The sequence below is a fragment of the Perca flavescens genome, chromosome 24, assembly GCF_004354835.1.
Source record: "Perca flavescens isolate YP-PL-M2 chromosome 24, PFLA_1.0, whole genome shotgun sequence".
In the NCBI taxonomy this organism is placed as follows: domain Eukaryota; kingdom Metazoa; phylum Chordata; class Actinopteri; order Perciformes; family Percidae; genus Perca; species Perca flavescens.
Window position 1 is genome coordinate 11,486,801 of NC_041354.1, and position 19,195 is coordinate 11,505,995.

Here is a 19,195-nt window from a genome sequence, read left to right on the forward strand (position 1 = left end):
AAAAAAAAAAGCTAAAGTGAAACAGCGAGCAGCCCCTGTCACTGGATAAACAAACATAACTAAGATGAATGGAGCGAGACCTCCTGTTTCCAGCTGTGGTTTGCTTGGTCCTGTTCCGCTCTTTGCTCCATGTCCAGGTGTCTGACAGAGAAAAGCAATAGCAATTTCAAGAGCTCCCAGGATGCAATACATATTAAAGAGGTCTCAGAGAACGCTGAGGGACAGCAGGGGGAGCACAAAACTCTTAAAAAAAAAAAAAAAGCCACAAAGAGGAAGAGGACTGTGGGAGATTTACTGACTGCATTCATCTTGGCCGACTTTAGCGTTGCAGGTCTTAAAGCTGTCGCCACACATTTAGCTGGAATCTTTTTAGCCATCATCAAATGTGTTAGAGGACTTCTTAAAAACCGCAATCACAAAAGAAACAATAACAGCAACATAAAAACGTTATATTGCTACATTTGAGCAATCGGTCACAGACCACCATCACTGGAAAAATTCTGCTAACACAGCAGAGTCTGGCAATAATACTGTTTCTAGCCTTAATATTAGCTCTATTAAAGATTTAAAGGCCCTAAAAGACATCCATTTTCTCAATCTGCTTCTTATTTTGAGCCATGGAGTAAAACAAAATGTGATGACAGTTATTGGGGTTATGGCGCCAGCACTGTCAATCAAACCTGATCCAACAACACACGCACAAACAAACAGACAGGAGCTTTGAGTGTCTTTCATGTCAGTCCGTTAAATATAAGGCTACAGTCAACAAGCTGGTTAGCTTAGCATAAAGAGTGGAAACAGGGGGAGCTAGCCTGGCTCTGTCCGAAGGCAACAGCACATCCATAGCAAACTAATAATTACATCTTGTTTGTTTAATCCGTACAAAAACTGTAGAGCTAAAAAGGACAATTTTTGGTTTCACGGGGGTTATGTGCCTGACTATTTCTTGCCCGAGATTAGAATTTAAAAAAAGTTTTCAGCGGCTTACATACTTTGAGGAAAGAGTGAAGCTCTTCCTCCTCCTCGAAGACGTCCACATCCAGGAAAAGCTGCAGCCGATGGTCCACCGCCTCGTAGTCCTCAGACAGTAGGTCCAACTCATCTACAGAGACATCAACATCAACATTGTTGGTCTAACACAACGACGGTGTTTGAGAGCAGTCAGCAGTTCCATCTTTATTAATGCTTGCATTTTTCAGCACTAAATGAAGGACAATAGAGTACAATTTATAAAAAAAACTAAACTCACTCAAAATGAATTCACCTTTTTGCCTTCTTTATTTATTCCCCCAAAATGATATCTTGCACTAATAGTTAAGCCAGTTTCCTGGCAGCTTACGTATTTCTTGGCTTTTATAAAGCCGTCGGCCAATTTTACTGCAGCCAACTGTAGCGATAGCCAACAGCCCTCACGCAGAAAAGGCATTTAAGAGCAATAAATTTACCAATGTACAGCAATGGAGGTTATTTGAACATTGATGAATGGTTACAGCGAATCAAAAATGACAGGGCACTGACCTGCAGAGGCCAAAACAAACCCAATGGCTTTCATTTGAAGAGAGAGTGCAAACAGAGATCAGATTAAAGATTTGTACGTACATGTACACACACACACATGTACACACACATGTACACACACATGTACACACACATGTACACACACACACACACACACACACACACACACACACACACACACACACACACACACACACACACACACACACACACACACACACACACACACACACACACACACACACACACACACACACACACACACACACGCACACACAAAGCGCTTCTTCAGAAAGAAAGAAAATTATGGCCTCTGCTCCACAACAATGGGTCCACTGTGTCACCAGAAAAGGTTACTATATTCAGTGTCAGTCAGTGTTTTAGGATGAGTACAGTGTCTCCAGTACTGTGGTTAGAGAAGGACAGATAACATGCCATTGGCATCGCAACTACAGTATTACAACAACAAAGAAGACACAGAATGCTATCATTACGACGCAGCCCTCCCTCTCTCAGGCTTTGATTCCTCTCCCATCACTTCCAGTAATGATTCCAATCCGTCTTGTTGCACAGTTACCATGTGGTTCATCCTAAAATGGCAGACAGATGTGGAGGAAATTGGATGCTGTCACAGAGATACAGAGCTCCTCGAAGGATTTCTGCACCACACAATATCCACGGGATACAAAAGTTCCCATTTCTGTTCACTTTCAATTAAGATTTAAATATATCTCTAGGAAGAGGCAATGAAGCTGACGTAAACAGTTTATACCGCATGCCACAGTTTATGTGTTTTACAATGACCATATGAACTACAGAATCCAAATCAAGTAATAAAATAGTATTTATATTTTACTGTTGGCTTTCCTCCAATACGTAGTCCTGCCAACATCACAATGTTATTTTGGATGTAAAAAAAAAAGTAAAATCCATAAACTGTTTCAGTTTGTCCCAGCTTTAAAAATGTGTTTTGGTGATTTTTCCCGCTATTGTTTTGACATTTTCATACATCAAATCAGTGGTTCCCAATTGGTGGGGTGCGGTTAAAAAATGGTTCCACCTGGTTGGCCCTTAAGTGGCTCAGCTTTGTCATAAAAACATTACTTCAAATGTAACACATTTCCAGAGTAGTGCTTTTATTTTCCAATTTTCGCTTTTTTGGCGACGAGGATTCTTTCTCCTGTGGCTTGGCATAAGACAAGCGCCTCTCACTGATTTCCTTCTCCGTTTCAGCTGGTTTCATGTCCCTCTCAGCGATTATAGTTTTTCAAAATGACAGAACGACATGGAAGCCTCCTTGGACTTGCCCGTCCAATGTAAATACAGTTAAGAAATTCTTCGATAAGTCAGATCATTGGCAGAGGTCATTTTACACCAATGAGGACATATTTATGAATGAAGACATTGATTTTAGCTAATAAAATACTTAAAACACTACACAGTATACTTTTAAGGCCTCTTCACATATTACGCACTAAAATAGTTTAATTGGCCTGAGTAAGTTATAACTTCTACTGCAATGCTTTTAATGTTTGCTGTTTTCATTTTGTGAGTTAAAGGTCCCATGACATGGTGCTCTTTGGATGCTTTTATATAGACCTTAGTGGTCCCCTAATACTGTATCTGAAGTCTATTTCCTGAAATTCAGCCTTGGTGCAGAATTACAGCCACTAGAGCCAGTCCCACAATGAGCTTTCCTTACTATGTGCCATTTCTGTCTGTAGCTATTGAGGAGGGGGGGGGCAAGGTGGAGGATGGGGGTGCCTTGACCAACTGCCACTTTTCTCGTTTGAAAGCCATGATGTCTCTCTCTCATGGGTTGGCCAAATTCTCTGGGCGGGCAAAGCAGAGAAAGGGGAGGTAACCTTGCTCCTTATGACCTCATAAGGAGAAGATTCCAGATCAGCCCATCTGAGCAGGCAGAGCAGGATACCCAGGGCTCGGTTTACACCTATCGCCATTTCTAGCCACTGGGGGACCACAGACAGGCTGGGGGAACTCATATTAATGTTAAAAAAACCTCATAAAGTGAAATTTTCATGCCATGGGACCTTAAAAATTGAAGAGCAGCACAGCAGTTATCACTGTATGATCGCAGTATGGGACAATTTGGACCCTGAGACTACACCAGTTCTGAGCCACTGTACTTATCGCTTAGTTAAAAAAATTAAAAGTGAGTTGCAGACACATTGAATGCAATTTATTACCTGATTCACAATCTTACTAGTCAAAATATTAAAGTATGATGGATGGAAAACCTGTAGGGACGATATAGCCTTGAATTATTACCAATTATACAACTTTTGTCTGTACTGCCAAAAATAGAATTAATCAAATTAATCTGACCTGGACCCAGATAAGTGGCAGGAAATGGACGAATAGATTAACCAAAATTATGTTAAATATTTAAGAATTTTGTAAATTAAATGTATTCCATTTAACACCTTATACTGGCTCTTTTTTAGCCTGGAAATCCAGACCCAAATCTGAAAGATTAAGGGTCTTGTATTGAGAAATGAAAATGGCCCAACTCGAGGGGGGCACCAAGTTTGAAAATCTCACTGCACGCAATTGGATAACACTACAACCAATCACAACAATACACAGGGTGATGTATACAGAGCCCCATACGCTTATCTACCAGCGGAGCTAACTGGTAGATTAAATCTGTTGAGCTCGCCTCTGGCCCGCCAGTTTTTTAAGGAAACTTGAAAGAAGAAAGAAAAAAAAAAAAAAGTGAAAAAAAACAACCCACCATTGTGGGCGGATCTTCCTGCAGGTTGGGCTTTGACTTCAGGTGGTGTGGCACCGGTAGCAATGTAATGGTAGCTCCCAGCCAGATCCTCTTTACTTTGGCACTCTGATTTGTAGGAGAGACTGGACGTATCACCCTGACCATCCCCGATGAAGAAGGAGCTTCCCTGGGCAGTGACGAAGGCGGGGTCTTCTGTAGTGGTGGCAGCTCCGAGGACAGGACTACTGCTAACACTGCCATATGTGTAATCATCCTGTTGTGATAAAGATGAAAACATTGAAATTAGTTTCTGGTTGAACATTTTTGGAATTAAATTACAGCAAAAGAGAAAACAGACGGAGGAGAACGTGTTTTACTGCTCTGAAAGACCTTATTTGCACTCTGGTTTATATCGAGATGATTGTCCCCACTCTCCGGCCTTGGTGAGCGCTTGATGGGCGTACTGCTGTAGGGAGTTGATTGGCCAGCCAGCTGGACCACATGATCGCTACCACATTCTGGACAAATGTTACGGTTTCCTAAAAAGAAAAAGAGGAAAAAATAAAGCAATGGTTATTGCGATGACTAAACCTGAAACAGTGTGGTCTGTCTAGTTTAAGTTTTTTTCCATCCATGGTATGAATGCAGACAGCAAATATTTTCATAAAAAATTCAATTCAATTCCCACTGCGATACATCAACCAACGTGTCCCTGAGCAAGACACTTAACCCCTAGTTGCTCCAGAGGCGTGCGGCCTCTGACATATATAGCAAAGGTAAGTAGCTTTGAATAAAAGCTACATGTAATGTAAATGTTATTACTATACTGTGTGAAACTAAATGAAAAACACAAGGGTTGCATTTTTGAACTATATCGTCTGTGTTGATCGCTACTCAAGGACATGACAGTGAATGATTCTGACAACCAAATTACTTATGATGCAAGAAAATAGACAGAAAAATGTGCACGCCTTCATACCAAACAAGTTTCATATGAAGGAGAGGAGACACGCTTTGCTTTGTATCTGCATGTATATCTGTTCCCCACAGGCAAACAAATGCCTAAGTTCCGACACGTGCAAATGAAAAAGGTTTTTATTGCCTGAAACGCCAACACTAATGCTAACAAAAGGACCACGGAGCCACGAAATCCCCAAAACATCTGTCGAACAAAGCCTGTGCGCAGTCTGTGCATGCCGGAGCAGGGTCTTAATGCTAGGGTTTGGTTGAAACACTGGGAGGTGTCTGCTGCAGCAAAGGGTATTATCTATCTGCTGCTAACTATAGGAGGTGGGAAGTCAGCAGAGCGGCCCGCTTGGAAATGAAAGAGAGGAGATAACTCCTGGGATGCTTCACTCGCGGCCATCTGAAGCCAAAAGTTTGTTTTGGGAAAATATGCAGCCCTGTGCAGACTACCAATAGGAGCCTGATAACTGAGGAGTAGTCATGACGTGATTTGACGTCAATTGATGATGAAACATTTCTTTTCTTTTTTTTTTGCATTAATGTGACAATGTGTGACCTTCTTTAGTGTCTTTTCTGTCTTCTCTCCAATTTTTAACAACACACCCAGCTGACCCTGACGTGTGAAAGCACTGATTTTAGTGGAAGGAAATTTTCGGGTTTGGTCTGCGAGGCTGAGCATGACTCAACAGAGACTGTGTGACTCACGTGTGAGGGATGAATCAGAAAAAGGCTTTTCTGGCTGCTGTGTGTGTGTGTGTGTGTGTGTGTGGGATTATTTGACATCTAAGGATGACAGATTCAGGTATAAACTAAAGCCAAACATCACGTTGCTTCAGAAATTTCTTCACCTATGAGCAGTGTTTAAACAGGGTTTCTGCATGTTTCACCAAGTCAAATTTAAGACTTTTCAAGATCATTATGAATGAAATTTAAGACCTATATCATGACATAATTAATTTTTTTAAAAACACAAAAAAACACACAAAAAAAATATATCAGACATCAGAGTCTGGAAACATCGTCTGGAACAGTTACCCGATTTCCTCATTCGCATTACAGGACTGGTAGTCTCGCATTTCCAGACCTTCCTCCACAGCGCTGCGGAGGAGGGTCTGGCGAGTCCACACAGCATTCTGTGATGGGAGAACAACGCGCTCTGGTTTATTAGCAATTCTTTAAACCAATCACAATCGTCTTGGGCGGTGCTAAGCGCCGTCCGGAGCAACGGCGCCTCTGCTAAATAGCGTCGGGAAGGAACTTGTTTTGGTGGAACGTGTGTACGTTCAAAAGTTGTTTTAGTCGTGCAACAGAAAACTCAGATTGGACAGATAGTCTAGCTAGCTGTCTGGATTTACCCTGCAGGGATCTGAGAAAAGGTCAACCATGGACCTCATAAATCGACCGTTTAAAAGTTTAAAGTTTAAAAGTTTAAAACGCCAACACAAAGGAAACCCAAGGCAACGGATATCAGGCCTAAACGAGTGAAATCTGGCGGAATATCCGTCGGCAACGGAGCAATCCCCGAAGTGGAACGTCGAGGATACAGACTATAGGACTGGTGTCTAGCCACCATGTGGAGGACCAAGAGCACCTCTGCTCTTAGTGTTGGCTCTGATCCAGAAGTGACACGGAGGTCCCTTTTGGTGTGTGGCAGTGTGTGTAGTGTGTATTGTGGAGGTAGTGCTGGGACCGGGGTTGGAGCTGCCCAATGCTTGGCAGAACTGGCTGATGGCCGTTCAAATACATTGTTAGCAACTGGCTTCAACCAAGCCCCTAAATGACATTTTTTCAAGCAAAGTCTAAACTTGTACTTCCCCATAGCTGTAGAATGAAATCAGTTTTATGTCATTGGTACAATCTGAAAGAGACTTGAACCAATAACACGAAAGCGGATTAGCTGCAATAGAAGTAGCATGTAGGTCTCATTTGTAGTCTTAATGCAGAGAAATATATTTGGACTAGTAAAAAGAAAAAAAGAAGGACTACAACGCCACGGAATCAAAACACAACAACATTTCAAAGCATTTCAATGAGCATTAGAGGTAGCGTTACATGGACGTAGGGAAATTAAGACCTGTTTAAAATGATGTAAGAGCTAGAACACAATACTTCAGCAAATGTAAGACTTTCTAAGGCCTAAATTTGAAACAGACTTTTTAAGACCCTGCAGATATTTTTATTTTTATTCTATTTCAAGATGCCTTTTAACATCTGGTCAGTGACAACTGATTTTTTTTAACACCTTTTTTTTAACATCCCTGCTACACTCTAAAGTAATTGTTTTTCCTGTGTTGAGTTTGTCTTGCATTTGCTTTTTGTTGCTTTGTTCCTCTTTGCATGCTAACTTTGTAAGCATTTTAATTGGGAGGGTGCCTTAAACATCTTCATCAAAACATCATATTAGAACATTTGCAGTTTTTGTGCTGATTAAAAGGTCAACAAAATACACAATATTAAAATCAAAGAAAAAAGGAAATTGCAGGCAACTTCAACTAAATTTAAATGAAAAGAGACATTGTTTTGGCAACAACAACGCAAGCATTTAAAAAAGAAAACAGAGCAATATTTGCTTCAAGGCTACTGTAAAATTGTCTATGATCACTCTCACCTTTGCTGTCATCATCAAACTCGGCAAACGCCTCCTGATCCTGTTCTTCCGCACCCTCTGGTAGCATGGCAGCCCCTCTCCTCTTCTCTCTCCCCCTGGCCTCCTCCTCCTCACTCCCTTCTCCCTTCAGCGTGAACTCTGACCTGCAGCGAAGGCACTGCAGGCGAACACAGCTGGGCCGGAGCACAGAGTCACGTTGCTGGTTTTCCTCCGCCACACTTGTCAGCACTTCAGTCAGAGCCTAGTAAGCAAACAGTCATGTTTTTTTTACAGCAGTTTGTTGACACCCTGAGCAATAGAAACAGTCAATTTATTACCAACAGAACCGAGCCACCAGTCGACAAACGTCAGTGCGGAGAACGCATTTGTCAGTAGAGAAAAGTTGGCCAAAGAAGACTTTTTGGCTGCCAAGAGCTGTCTTATAGGCCAGCTTATTGATATTTTTGTCATGAAAAAAAGAATCTGTGTGGCAAGTACAAAATGCACAGTAAGCTACATGGAGCTTCTTGAAGATGCAAAACTAGAGCTCAAGGATAATTTGAGGAACTGATCTGGTACTGTAGGACACCATGTGTGTTTCTGTTCTGCCATGAGCAGCCATGGTAAAGCCGAAGGTGTTTGTTGGGGGATTTTATATTTTTCACTTCAGCTATGTGTCTGTTTATAAAACACAATCCAAAAATGTCCCTGACCGCCTCACCACAAATCTGAAGTACCGGAATTGGTATCGGCCTTTTGTGTTAAAATAACTCCTGGCGCAGATTTGATTTTGCACAATGTGAGAGGACAAAAGTCATAAACAAAGTAGTAAACATGGTACAGAGTGTGCCGCTGGATGCTGACGTCACCAACGAAAACAAAGGTAACAGGGTTTGAGTGGAGGGCAGCCTGTGAGCATGACCAGGCTGGTCCCAGAAGTCAGTGAGTGGGTGTTTTTCCTCATTTACGAGCATGTGCATTGCTTCATTGTACAGTTTGTACCTTGTATGTACATGGTGCACATTGTGCATGTGGGTGTGTAGATTAACATCTCTGGGTTTAGTGTCTCCCTCTTTTGCAGGAGTGTGCCATCTTACAAGATACAAGTTGTCCAATATCTCTAAAAAGGTACACTGTGTAGTGTTTTAAGTATTTTATTAGCTAAAATCAATGTCTTCATTTATAAATATGTCCTCATTGGTGTAAAATGACCTCTGCCAATGATCTGACTCATCCTTGTAAGCGAAGAATTTCTTATCTGTATTTACATTGGACGGGCAAGTCCAAAGAGTCTTCCATGTCGTTCTGTCATTTTGAAAAACTATAATTGCTGAGAGGTAGAGCTGGGCGATATAGAAAAAAATCTAATATCATGATATTGTTGACCAAATACCTTAATATCGATATTGCGACGATATTGTAGGGTTGACAGTTGGTGCTTTAAAAAAAAATATTTACACAGTGAGATTTTTGATAAATAATCATCATTAATGTGTCTATAAAAACAAAGTGGGTACAGGCAAATAATAGAAAATCTCGACCAGTCTGGTAAATTCAAAAAATTACATCACTTTCCTGTAATCCAGCCATTAAAACCAGGGACAGATAACACCATCTGTCACATCACGATATTACGATATCCCAAATCTAAGACGACATCCAGTCTCATATCACGATATTGATATAATATCGATATATTGCCCAGCCCTACTGAGAGGGACATAAAGCAATAGCCTACCTGTCAGACTGAAACCAGCTGAAACAGAGAAGGAGATCAGTGAGAGGCCCTTGTCACCGCCCCGGCAAATTTGAAAGCCTGCGCTGCACTTTAGTTCATAAGGGAGGATCGTACTTATGCCGAGCCACAGGAGAAGGAATCCTCTTCGCCAAAAAAGCGAGGCGCTAGAGAGCACTATTGGTTTGAATGCAAAATACAATTTCACTGCTAGAAGGGAGAAATTCCTACACAGTGTACCTTTAAGAAAAAATGGAATCAAAAAGGACTCAACTGTGTGTGTGTGTGTGTGTGTGTGTGTGTGTGTGTGTGTGTGTGTGTGTGTGTGTGTGTGTGAATTTCACTTTGTGTGTTATTAACCTGCAATGCCTTCTGCGGCTCATCATCTAGCATGACGTAGCGTCTCCTCCTCTTCTCCCAGCTTATGTATTCGAACTGAAGCTCCACAGCCGGAAGCATCTCTTCTGTCTCCTGGGAGGAAGAAATTTACAACTTTTTGAAACTTTAGCGATATGGTTGAAATCTATATCACAATATACAAAGTTTATTTTGCAAAGTTTATTATGCAACCTAAGCAATACACTGAGGAGGGAACTCATTGTAGTATCATTCATTCAAATAGTGGGAGATTAAAAAGACATCTCTTAAATCTCAGAACACCACCAAGTCATTTCCCATTGTTCCACCTCTTTCATTATCCCTCCCGTTCTCCTCTCACCCATCGGGTCCAGGCAGCCTCTGTGGTCTCCACCCCAACCAGGCTGCGTAGCTCCAGGCGGCATCTCTCCTGCCCACTCTGCATGTCCACCTCGAGCGCCAGGCCCTGTTTGATGCGCAGGAACACCTCTTCCCTTCTCCTCCTTCTCCGCATCCTCCTCTCCCCCTGGCTTTCGCCATCTTCTTCCTCTTTGTCAGATAAGACACCCACAAGTAAGGGGTGACACAAGTCCACTAACAAAAAAAAAGAAGAAGAGAGGAGATCAGGAGAAGCTTAAAAACCTTGTGCTTTTTTTTTTTTTAGAAGGGTTGCAAGGTATATTCTAATGAAACAATACTGTAAGTAGGTTGATATGGGAGTAGTCTCGCATTGTGAAGCTGTGAAAAACGTGCTCTGGTTAATTGGCATTTCTTTAAACCAAATCAGAATCGCCTTGAGCGTCGCTAAGCGCCAGGCGGGGGAAGGGACATCCGGCGGATCTACTGGCGGCGCCGGAGCAATCCACCTAAATAAATCGTTGTCGGTTATACAGAATATTTTTATGCTACTGATACCCTACCTCCCAGATCCTCCTCCTCCTCTTCTTCCTCCTTGGTGTCTCCGCTCTCCCCTCTAGCCAAACCCCGGGACTCGAGACTCGCTCCTAGTAAGATCGCCACTCCTCGACTCGCCACCACGCCGTCCACCACGCTGTCCTCCAAGGTGGACCGTGAGCTCCGACCGGGCCACTGTAGGGTAGATTCCATCTCCAGGTCTGCATCCCCGGATGTCTCTAATCCTGGCTCGGACTCGGACGAGGGCAACGATGCGGGGAGGACCTCTGGGACGTCCAGGGACGGTGGAGCCGCCTGCCGCCCAGGGCTGGTGGATGGACATGCGGTGGCGTTAAGACCGTTGGGGAGGGGGGAGGGTTGGCGGTGAGGAGGCGGCGGGTTGGTGTTGACAGCGGCGGTGATGGTAGAGGAGGAATCATCTAGATGATGCTGGTATCTCAGCCAATCCTCGCCCAGCTGGTCTCTGAAGCTGGACATGCGCTCAATCTCCTGCTGGTGGGGGAGGACGATGCCTGGTGGAGGAAAAACATTAAACATGTATAGTCTAGATGGAAACAGGGGTCCATGCGCACCCCCCGGCTTTTTTTTATGCCACCTGATTTTTTTAAATTCCTTAAAGTGTCTATTTTCAGAATCTGCCAGGTATCAAGCTGAAATAATGTCCCAAAGGCTTTATTTTTAACCCTTTGCTGCACCCGACCGGAACCCAAAAAATCAAAAAATGATATAGAAAGTGGCATAATATTTGAAGTAAACAACAATCAATACAGAGACAAATTAACACATTTTCCCATACAATTCTGACCCCAGGAATTTAATGGAATGGCTATTTTTGACATTTGACAACATATTGACCCTAATTTCTGGACAAAAATTGCAAAAAATGGCCAAAGATGGGTAGAGGATCAACTATTTTTTCGTTTTCTCAAGCGCATGCACCAATCCCGAAAAATCTAAATATGATATAAAGTGGCATAACTTGTGATGTAAACAACTACAGAGACAAATGGACACATTTTTCTATACAATTCTGTAAGTATGGTTTAGATATTTAGACAGCCGCTGAATAAGCTTTGATCTTAGCCAGCAACATTACACAAGTGGAAAAACCTGGATAAAATAAAAGCCGGGGAGACGGGGTGCTCTCGAAACTCACTCTGTGAGGAGGAAAGCAGTCTGGGCTCGTAGTCTGTATCGCTGGGCTCGGATATACTGGCCCTCCGCACTTTCACCTTACTCTGAAACACAAAATGGTTTTAAAGTAAATAAATAAATGTGGCACAGCATTTAGACAGATCGGTAAAGAATACCAATTTGTGAGTTCAAATCCTTTAAAATGGAAGTGACTCGTGGAGAAGATTTAGTTATTGCTTAGGACATATTTTGCATCACAGAGAAAGACTAGATAACCAGTTTAAACACTTTAAGCGCCTTTCTTACCCTGGATTTTTTCTTCCGAATGTGTGAGACTGCCACTTCTCCAACTGACTGGCTGTCACTAAGCTCCCCAGCACCACTAGACACGTCCTGGTTACTCCGTTCTGCTGGCATGGCAACTGGAGGTGCAGTCTGTACCTGGACGATCAGCCTGCCTGGTTTTGGAAGAACCTGCAGGAGAGAGTGGTCTAATATTAAACTATGAATTCAGAAGAAAACAACAGAGAAGATATGATACATATGTGTATTATCACTAGGGCTGGGCGATATAGAGAAAATCAAATATCACGATATTCTTGACCAAATACCTAGATGTCGATATTGCGACGATATTGTATTGTTGACTATTAGTGCTTTAACAAAATGTCAGAGATTTTTGATAAATAATCTCCAGAAATGATTTAATGACTTTAGTGCAGGGGTGTCAAACTCAACTTCCCTAGAAAATGAGAATCACATCAAGGGCCAGACGTATAGTTTATTGCTTTTATGTCATTGGAAAAGTCAAATATCTTTGACTGTGTATTGCATGTTTCATGTAATCTTCTCACTTGCAGTTTGGTCGACCAAAATGACGAAGAAAATGCCAAAGATGTTTGGAAAGAGCGTCAAAAATGTTGAAAAAAAACTTTAACCAAAAAAAACCAAAATGTATTGCATTACTACATTTTGCCTTGAGTTTGACACGTGTGACTTAGTGGGTAAAGGTAAATAATACACACAGATTGAATAGTCTGGTAAGTTCAGAAAAAATGACATCACTTTACTGTAATGCAGCCTTTAAAACCAGGAAAAGACAACACTTACCATATCCAAAATCTAAGACGATATCTAGTCCCATATTGCGATATCGATATAACATTGATATATTGCCCAGCCCTAATTATCACTGCAATATCTTTCTGCAACATACTGTGCATGTATATATTAGTGTATATTATACCTTACTATAATGCAACTGCACATAATTTACTCATACAATTTACCATCCATTACATTTATTTACCCAGACATTTCTGCAGAAAGAAAACAACACACTTAACTTTCAAGAGAGGTTGACTATAGATTGAGAAACTTACTGACAACTCAGATGAGGACAGCGGGTTACCATCAAGTTTGAGCTGGAAAGAAACAAAAGAAAATGATGTGGTAAAAAGAAAGAATCATGCAGAACCACCTTTGAGTTGGTCGACAGGAAGCTGTTTTGGAGCTGTTCTGTATGTTTAGAGAGGCTATGCTTTCAGATAAATCAAGACATACAGTATGTCTTTGTTGATACAAAGATGAGCAAACAGCTGCTATAACTGAACAGCTGATTATCAGATCACGGCGCACTTTGGAAATTGAACAGTTCCTCACCAACTTGTGTTTTTTTTTTCATTTCTATTTTTTAGATCAGGACAAAATGTGATCTGCTTCTGTTTTCAGCTGCGGTCTTGTACTATAAACTGTGCTGCTGCCTTGATATCAAAGACAATTTTTTTTTTTTAGGGCGCTTCAGCATTCTGCAAGTTTAAAAGAAAATGGACTACACGTCTAGCTAGAGTCATTACTCACTCTGAGGTTCGCAGCCTTTGGGGAGAGATGTCGGACGGTGCAGGTGCGGTGGGTCTTCTGGAAGTACAGCGGGTTGCCCTCCAGGTTAAGCTAAAAGGAGATATTACATTTTGGTCTCACATAGGGTATATGTGAAGCACATATTTTGTTAAATGTGTCCACAAATAATATACTTCCGCGTGTGTTTTCTTACTGTGTTGAGGCAGTGCAGCAGGGAGAGAGGAGCCAGCTGGGAGTGCTCCAACAGGAGGTTGTAGGCCAGGTCTAATTCCTGGAGTGAAGACAACTGCTCCACACCTACTTAATCAGAAAGCACAGCAATGCAGGAAAACTCTTTTTGACACAATGTCAAGAACATACAGTGTAAACAACATACGCACACAAATTCATCAACATAAAAAAAAACCTGCAGCTCAAATGTATAATTTGATAATCATGCTATTCCCCTTTCTCATCCAAACAGGCATATTAAACAGGCAGGTGTAAGGTGATCTAATGCTGGACTGAGTGATGACAACGAATGTCCAAGATAAACAGAAGAGCTACCAAAACAGCTGGAGGTTGGGGGGTCACTGCACAGTGATCAGCTTCCTGTTTTTCCAGATGTTTTTTTAGGTTTCATTGGCTCACTCCTCTCTGAGCTCTGTGATTTTATTGGCTACCTACTCTGTCTGATCTGACCAGGGACTGATTGTCTGTGTTTAAAGAACAAGATGAGAAACTCTGTGGCTATATCTATATCGGTTGACTTTACCGTTAATAGTCTCCAGTTCATTGTTCCTGAGGATAAGAGTGAGGAGTTTGGCCCTGGCACTCATGCCCAGCGTTGGCGCCCTCTGCAGGCAGTTGTAGCCCAGGTTTAAGTGTTCCAGTTCACTCAAGGGCTGAAAAAAAAGACAACGTGGAAATAAGAGATCGCCAGAAGCAGAACAAGTTTTAGATTAAGTTAAATTATAATCAAACAAACCTTTAGAAATTCAGCGCACTCCTGAATCTTGTTATGGCTTAAATCTAAGAACTTCAGGACATTCAGTAAACTCTATGAAAGAGAAGAGAAGAGAAGGTTAAAGTCCGGTGAAGAGAACAACCAGCAAATAAGTCAGTGATGATGCATCTGTGCGTATTTTTCTCACTAGTGACTGGTCAAGGCAAACAATGGAGTTGTAGCTAAAGTTGAGCGTGTGCAGTTCCAGCCAAGGCAGGGCAGAGCTCAGGTCACCGCCACACAGGGAAAGCAGCTCCTAAAAAAAAAAAGAAAAAGGAAGACACACATATATCACTTTAGCTTTGACTAGGCAGACATGACACTTTGACACTTGCTGACAAATGTGCTGCAAAGTGAGAGTACCTCCAGGGAGCTCAGGCTCTTTGAACATGTAAAGACCTCTAACTGGGAGTAAATTCCTCTAAGTCCCTCGAGACAGTGTGGAGGGATTCTCTTCAGCTGGTGAGGAAGAGAGACAAAAAGAAAGATGTAATGTTTTCACGGCAGACAGAGGGAATGGTTTGAGAGATGGAGATTGAGGAAGAAGCAGGGAATGCAATATAAAAAGAAACTGGGGTGATGGTTCATACTCTACCTCCAGACACTTCAAAGACTTGAATGGGAAGATTTTCACCACAGACTGAAGTCTCACCCCCGATGGGTTGATGAGCTGCGTTTTAGAATCAAGACACAAAACATAAGTCATAAGTAAGAAATCCAGCAGCAGGTATAACATAAGAATCACTCCTGTCCTAAAAAAACACACTTAAGATGACTCCCATGAAAGTTTATAAAATAAATAAATGTCTTGTTTAAGCCATGATTGGATGCAAATGCTGTCAGTCACACAGTTAACAGTATAAGGAAAGAGAAGAGGCCTTTTCATATACACTACTGGTCAAAAGTTTTAGAACACCCCAATTTTTCTAGTTTTTTATTGAAATTTAAAAAGTAAGGTTACCCAAAACTGAAAAATAATGACCATTTCAGAATTTTACAAAAAGGCCTTTTTCAGGGAACAAGAAATGGGTAAACAACGTGAAGCTGTTCTGCAGGAATGGAGGTTGATCAAGCTTTGAAAGTTGGTGCTACCAATTCCCACAGGTGTTCCAACTTGTCTGGATTACTTACAACCCCCTCTGTTTGTATAAAAGTATTGTTGGAACACACTGTGGTACCGTACCCTCATGAGCATTATTTGAACAGTATTGTACTGCAGAAAGTAGTGTGTTGCCATAGAAATGGCAGGAAAAAGGCAATTAACAATGGAAGAGAGACAGACCATCATAACACTTAAGAATGTTGGTCTTTCCTACAGAGAAATTGCGAAGAAAGTCAAGGTGTCAGCGAGTACAGTATTCTTCACCATCAAAAGGCACTTAGAAACTGGGGGAAACTCTGACAGGAAGAGGTCTGGCAGACCCAAAGCCACAACAGAATCCGAAGACAAGTTTCTGAGAATCAACAGCTTGCGTGATAGGCGGCTCACAGGACAACAGCTTCAAGCACAGCTTAATAGTGGTCGTAATAAGCAAGTCTCAGTTTCAGCTGTAAAGAGAAGACTTGGAGCTGCAGGTTTGACAGGTCCATTTACAGCAAGAAAGCCATTGCTGGGACGTCATAATAAGAAAAAGAGGCTTGCCTGGGCCAAGAAACACTGCCAATGGACTACTGAAGACTGCAAGAAGGTGTTATGGACTGAAATCTTCGGTTCATCACGCAGGATTTTTGTACACAGTCGAGTAGGCGAAAGGATGGTTCCTCAGTGTGTGACTGTCAAACATGGAGGAGGAAGCGTGATGGTCTGGGGCTGTTTTGCTGGATCCAGGGTCGGTGATTCGTACAGAGTGAAAGGCACCCTGAACCAAAACGGCTACCACAGCATTTTGCAGCGCCATGCAGTACCCTCTGGTATGCACCTAGTTGGTCAGGAGTTCATCCTACAGCAAGATAATGCCCCAAAACATAAGTCCAAGCTATGGCAGAACTACCTTAGCAAAAAAGAACAAGATGGTAGTGGACAGCACAGTCAACCCCATTGAGCTGGTTTGGGATGAACTGGACAGAAAAGTGAAAGCAAAGCAACCTACAAGTGCCACACATTTATGGGAACTTCTGCAACAGAGCTGGGAAGAACTTTCTGAAGAATATTTGATTTCCATTGTAGAAACAATGCCTTGAACGTGTTCAGCTGTTCTGAACTGTCAGCTGTATCTGCCAAAGGGGGCTACTTTGATGAGTCAAAAATTTTGAATAAATTTTGGTTTATAAAATTGCTTCCATGATTTCTCTTTTTGTTCTATTCTTTCATTTCAGAGTACAATAAGACATTGAACTGCATGAATTTCAATAAAAACCTGGAAAAATTGGGGTGTTCTAAAACTTTTGACCAGTAGTGTACACAGAGGCTTTTTCCATGTGAGAACGCTTGACCACATTTTGGGGGTCCCGGCCCCATAGGAAATCATGCAAAAAAGGTTTCAGCTTAAATGTACAAAATGTCCACTTGGGAAACTTGGGTAAGGGCTTTTCCCCATAGAACTGACATATATATTTGAGACTTTTTAAATGGTAGAAATAGGTCACGTGGAGACCAATTTCAGGGGCCCCAGCTCACTTTAAGGGAGATGGTTTTCTGCAGGACGTCAAACAGGAACTGCAGCTGTAGCAGGGAAGCAGTGTCGGCGGGGTGGGAGGGCAGCGCAAGGAACCCATGCTGCTGGCTCCTGGACAACAAATACTGTTCAAACAGCCTGATGAGCTGCTGCAAGCTGGCCGCGGGCAAGGTCAGAGTGCTGCTGCCGTCCAGCACCAAGTCGCCTAGAGGTCGGGAGAGACAAGTCATTTTAATCTAAGGGATCCAACTTCAATCCACAGCAAATTATAACAAGTGTTCATGTTAAATTACCAGATCAAACTAAGCATCTAATTCACACCTGGTGGACAGGTGCATAGGGAAATGACATTGTTGGAAAGGAAAAGGGAATAAACAAACAAAAGATCACAGACAAACAATGTGGCTCTAATACTCTCTGTGTTCACAGTGTGGTGGAATTCAATTTGTTACATGAACTACACGATAAATAAACAATGTGCGCATGCCTCAGAATAAACTTTCAAAATAAATATTGCGAGACAAGCAAACATTTGAGTTGACAAAAAAGGCTAGAGCCACTGTGCAAAAATACCTTTGAAATATTATCCCTGTCCAATTTTGATGACAAGATGTCAGTTCAAGTTGGCAAACAAGTGCGGTCAGACTGTTATAATAATAATAGTGTCACTTTGTTTTGAACTAAATGAAGGAGACATTAACATCAAACCCACTCTGTATTCATTTTACCCACCTACCAATTATACTTATAAATCCATATCTAATCATATATCTCTGAATACGATCCAAGCAAGACACGGCGACATATTTAATATAGAGAAAGTGCCTGTGTGAGTGAATACTACCACTGACACAGAGCACCAATCTGTTGTTACGTCTCCCAAACCCATACCCAATTTGGCTATTAATTGGGGTATATTGGGGTATATTAAGTCTGTCCCTCCCCAACCCAATTTGGCTATTAATTGGGGTATATTAAGAGTCTGTGTATCTTACTTTAACATACCATCATTTCGGAGGAGCGTGGCCAAGCTGTGTACAAGGGAGGACTGGCCACTCTGAGGTGAAGCCATCCTGAAACGTTTCAAACGAGTCATGATGTTAGCACGAATATATGAACAGAAATTAAGTACGTTGTCGCTCTTAAGCAGCTAATACATAACCGTTATATAACAGTTTTAACGTGCCATTGTAGTTCGTGTAACTGTCAATGCATTTATAGCAACATTAGCATCAAACACTCTGCACTTAACACAGTTAATAGCTCAGCTAATGTGAACTAGCTAGCTAACGTTAAGCAATTTCCTGGTAGCATAGCTAAAAAAAACGACATACCTGTGCAGTGACAGCCAAAAAATGGATAGCTAACATAAAATTTGACTTCGAGAGAGCAGTACTACAATTTGCTCATGTTTATACATGAATAAAAACGACGTTTCAGTAGTAATTTGCTGGTTTCATAATACACTACAGTGCACGGTGATGTTGACATATTTTCATCACATGACAACTTGCCTAAACCGTCTACGGTGGCCCCGATGTACCAAAAAGGGTAGTCACTAAAAGGTCCATACAACACTGTCAAATAAAGGAAAATGAATTACAGTTTTTAGTTTTTTTTTATGTTGCCTATAATTAGAGATGTATTTCCTACTGCTTGAAAGACATAAAGAGGGCCTTTATTCTTTTTTTAGCGTTTATTTCCCCTCTTGACTCAACAAAACAGCTTGACAAATGCTGTCTCATGTTTGAAAATGTATGGCTATAATATTTACATGAGATCTCCACCT

General features: G+C 41.7%; 1 protein-coding gene across 2 annotated transcripts in view; it reads right to left on the reverse strand.

The window, feature by feature from the left end:
* stk11ip (serine/threonine kinase 11 interacting protein) overlaps positions 1 to 18,937 on the reverse strand; it is a 30,240-nt gene extending 11,303 nt beyond the window's left edge. For both annotated transcript variants that reach the window (XM_028571802.1, XM_028571801.1), the window contains exons 1-20: positions 18,741 to 18,937; positions 18,412 to 18,479; positions 17,409 to 17,611; positions 15,387 to 15,461; positions 15,155 to 15,250; positions 14,940 to 15,047; positions 14,774 to 14,845; positions 14,561 to 14,690; positions 14,000 to 14,103; positions 13,807 to 13,896; positions 13,329 to 13,370; positions 12,253 to 12,420; positions 11,969 to 12,050; positions 10,818 to 11,324; positions 10,259 to 10,491; positions 9,901 to 10,011; positions 7,827 to 8,067; positions 4,643 to 4,791; positions 4,274 to 4,526; positions 993 to 1,102 (exon numbers count right to left, since the gene is read on the reverse strand). In XM_028571802.1, coding sequence (XP_028427603.1) covers positions 993 to 1,102; positions 4,274 to 4,526; positions 4,643 to 4,791; positions 7,827 to 8,067; positions 9,901 to 10,011; positions 10,259 to 10,491; positions 10,818 to 11,324; positions 11,969 to 12,050; positions 12,253 to 12,420; positions 13,329 to 13,370; positions 13,807 to 13,896; positions 14,000 to 14,103; positions 14,561 to 14,690; positions 14,774 to 14,845; positions 14,940 to 15,047; positions 15,155 to 15,250; positions 15,387 to 15,461; positions 17,409 to 17,611; positions 18,412 to 18,478 — 2,841 coding nt within the window. In that variant the 5' untranslated portion in view covers position 18,479; positions 18,741 to 18,937. The remainder of the gene's footprint in view (positions 1 to 992; positions 1,103 to 4,273; positions 4,527 to 4,642; positions 4,792 to 7,826; positions 8,068 to 9,900; positions 10,012 to 10,258; positions 10,492 to 10,817; positions 11,325 to 11,968; positions 12,051 to 12,252; positions 12,421 to 13,328; positions 13,371 to 13,806; positions 13,897 to 13,999; positions 14,104 to 14,560; positions 14,691 to 14,773; positions 14,846 to 14,939; positions 15,048 to 15,154; positions 15,251 to 15,386; positions 15,462 to 17,408; positions 17,612 to 18,411; positions 18,480 to 18,740) is intronic.
* Between the last annotated feature and the right edge of the window lie 258 nt (positions 18,938 to 19,195).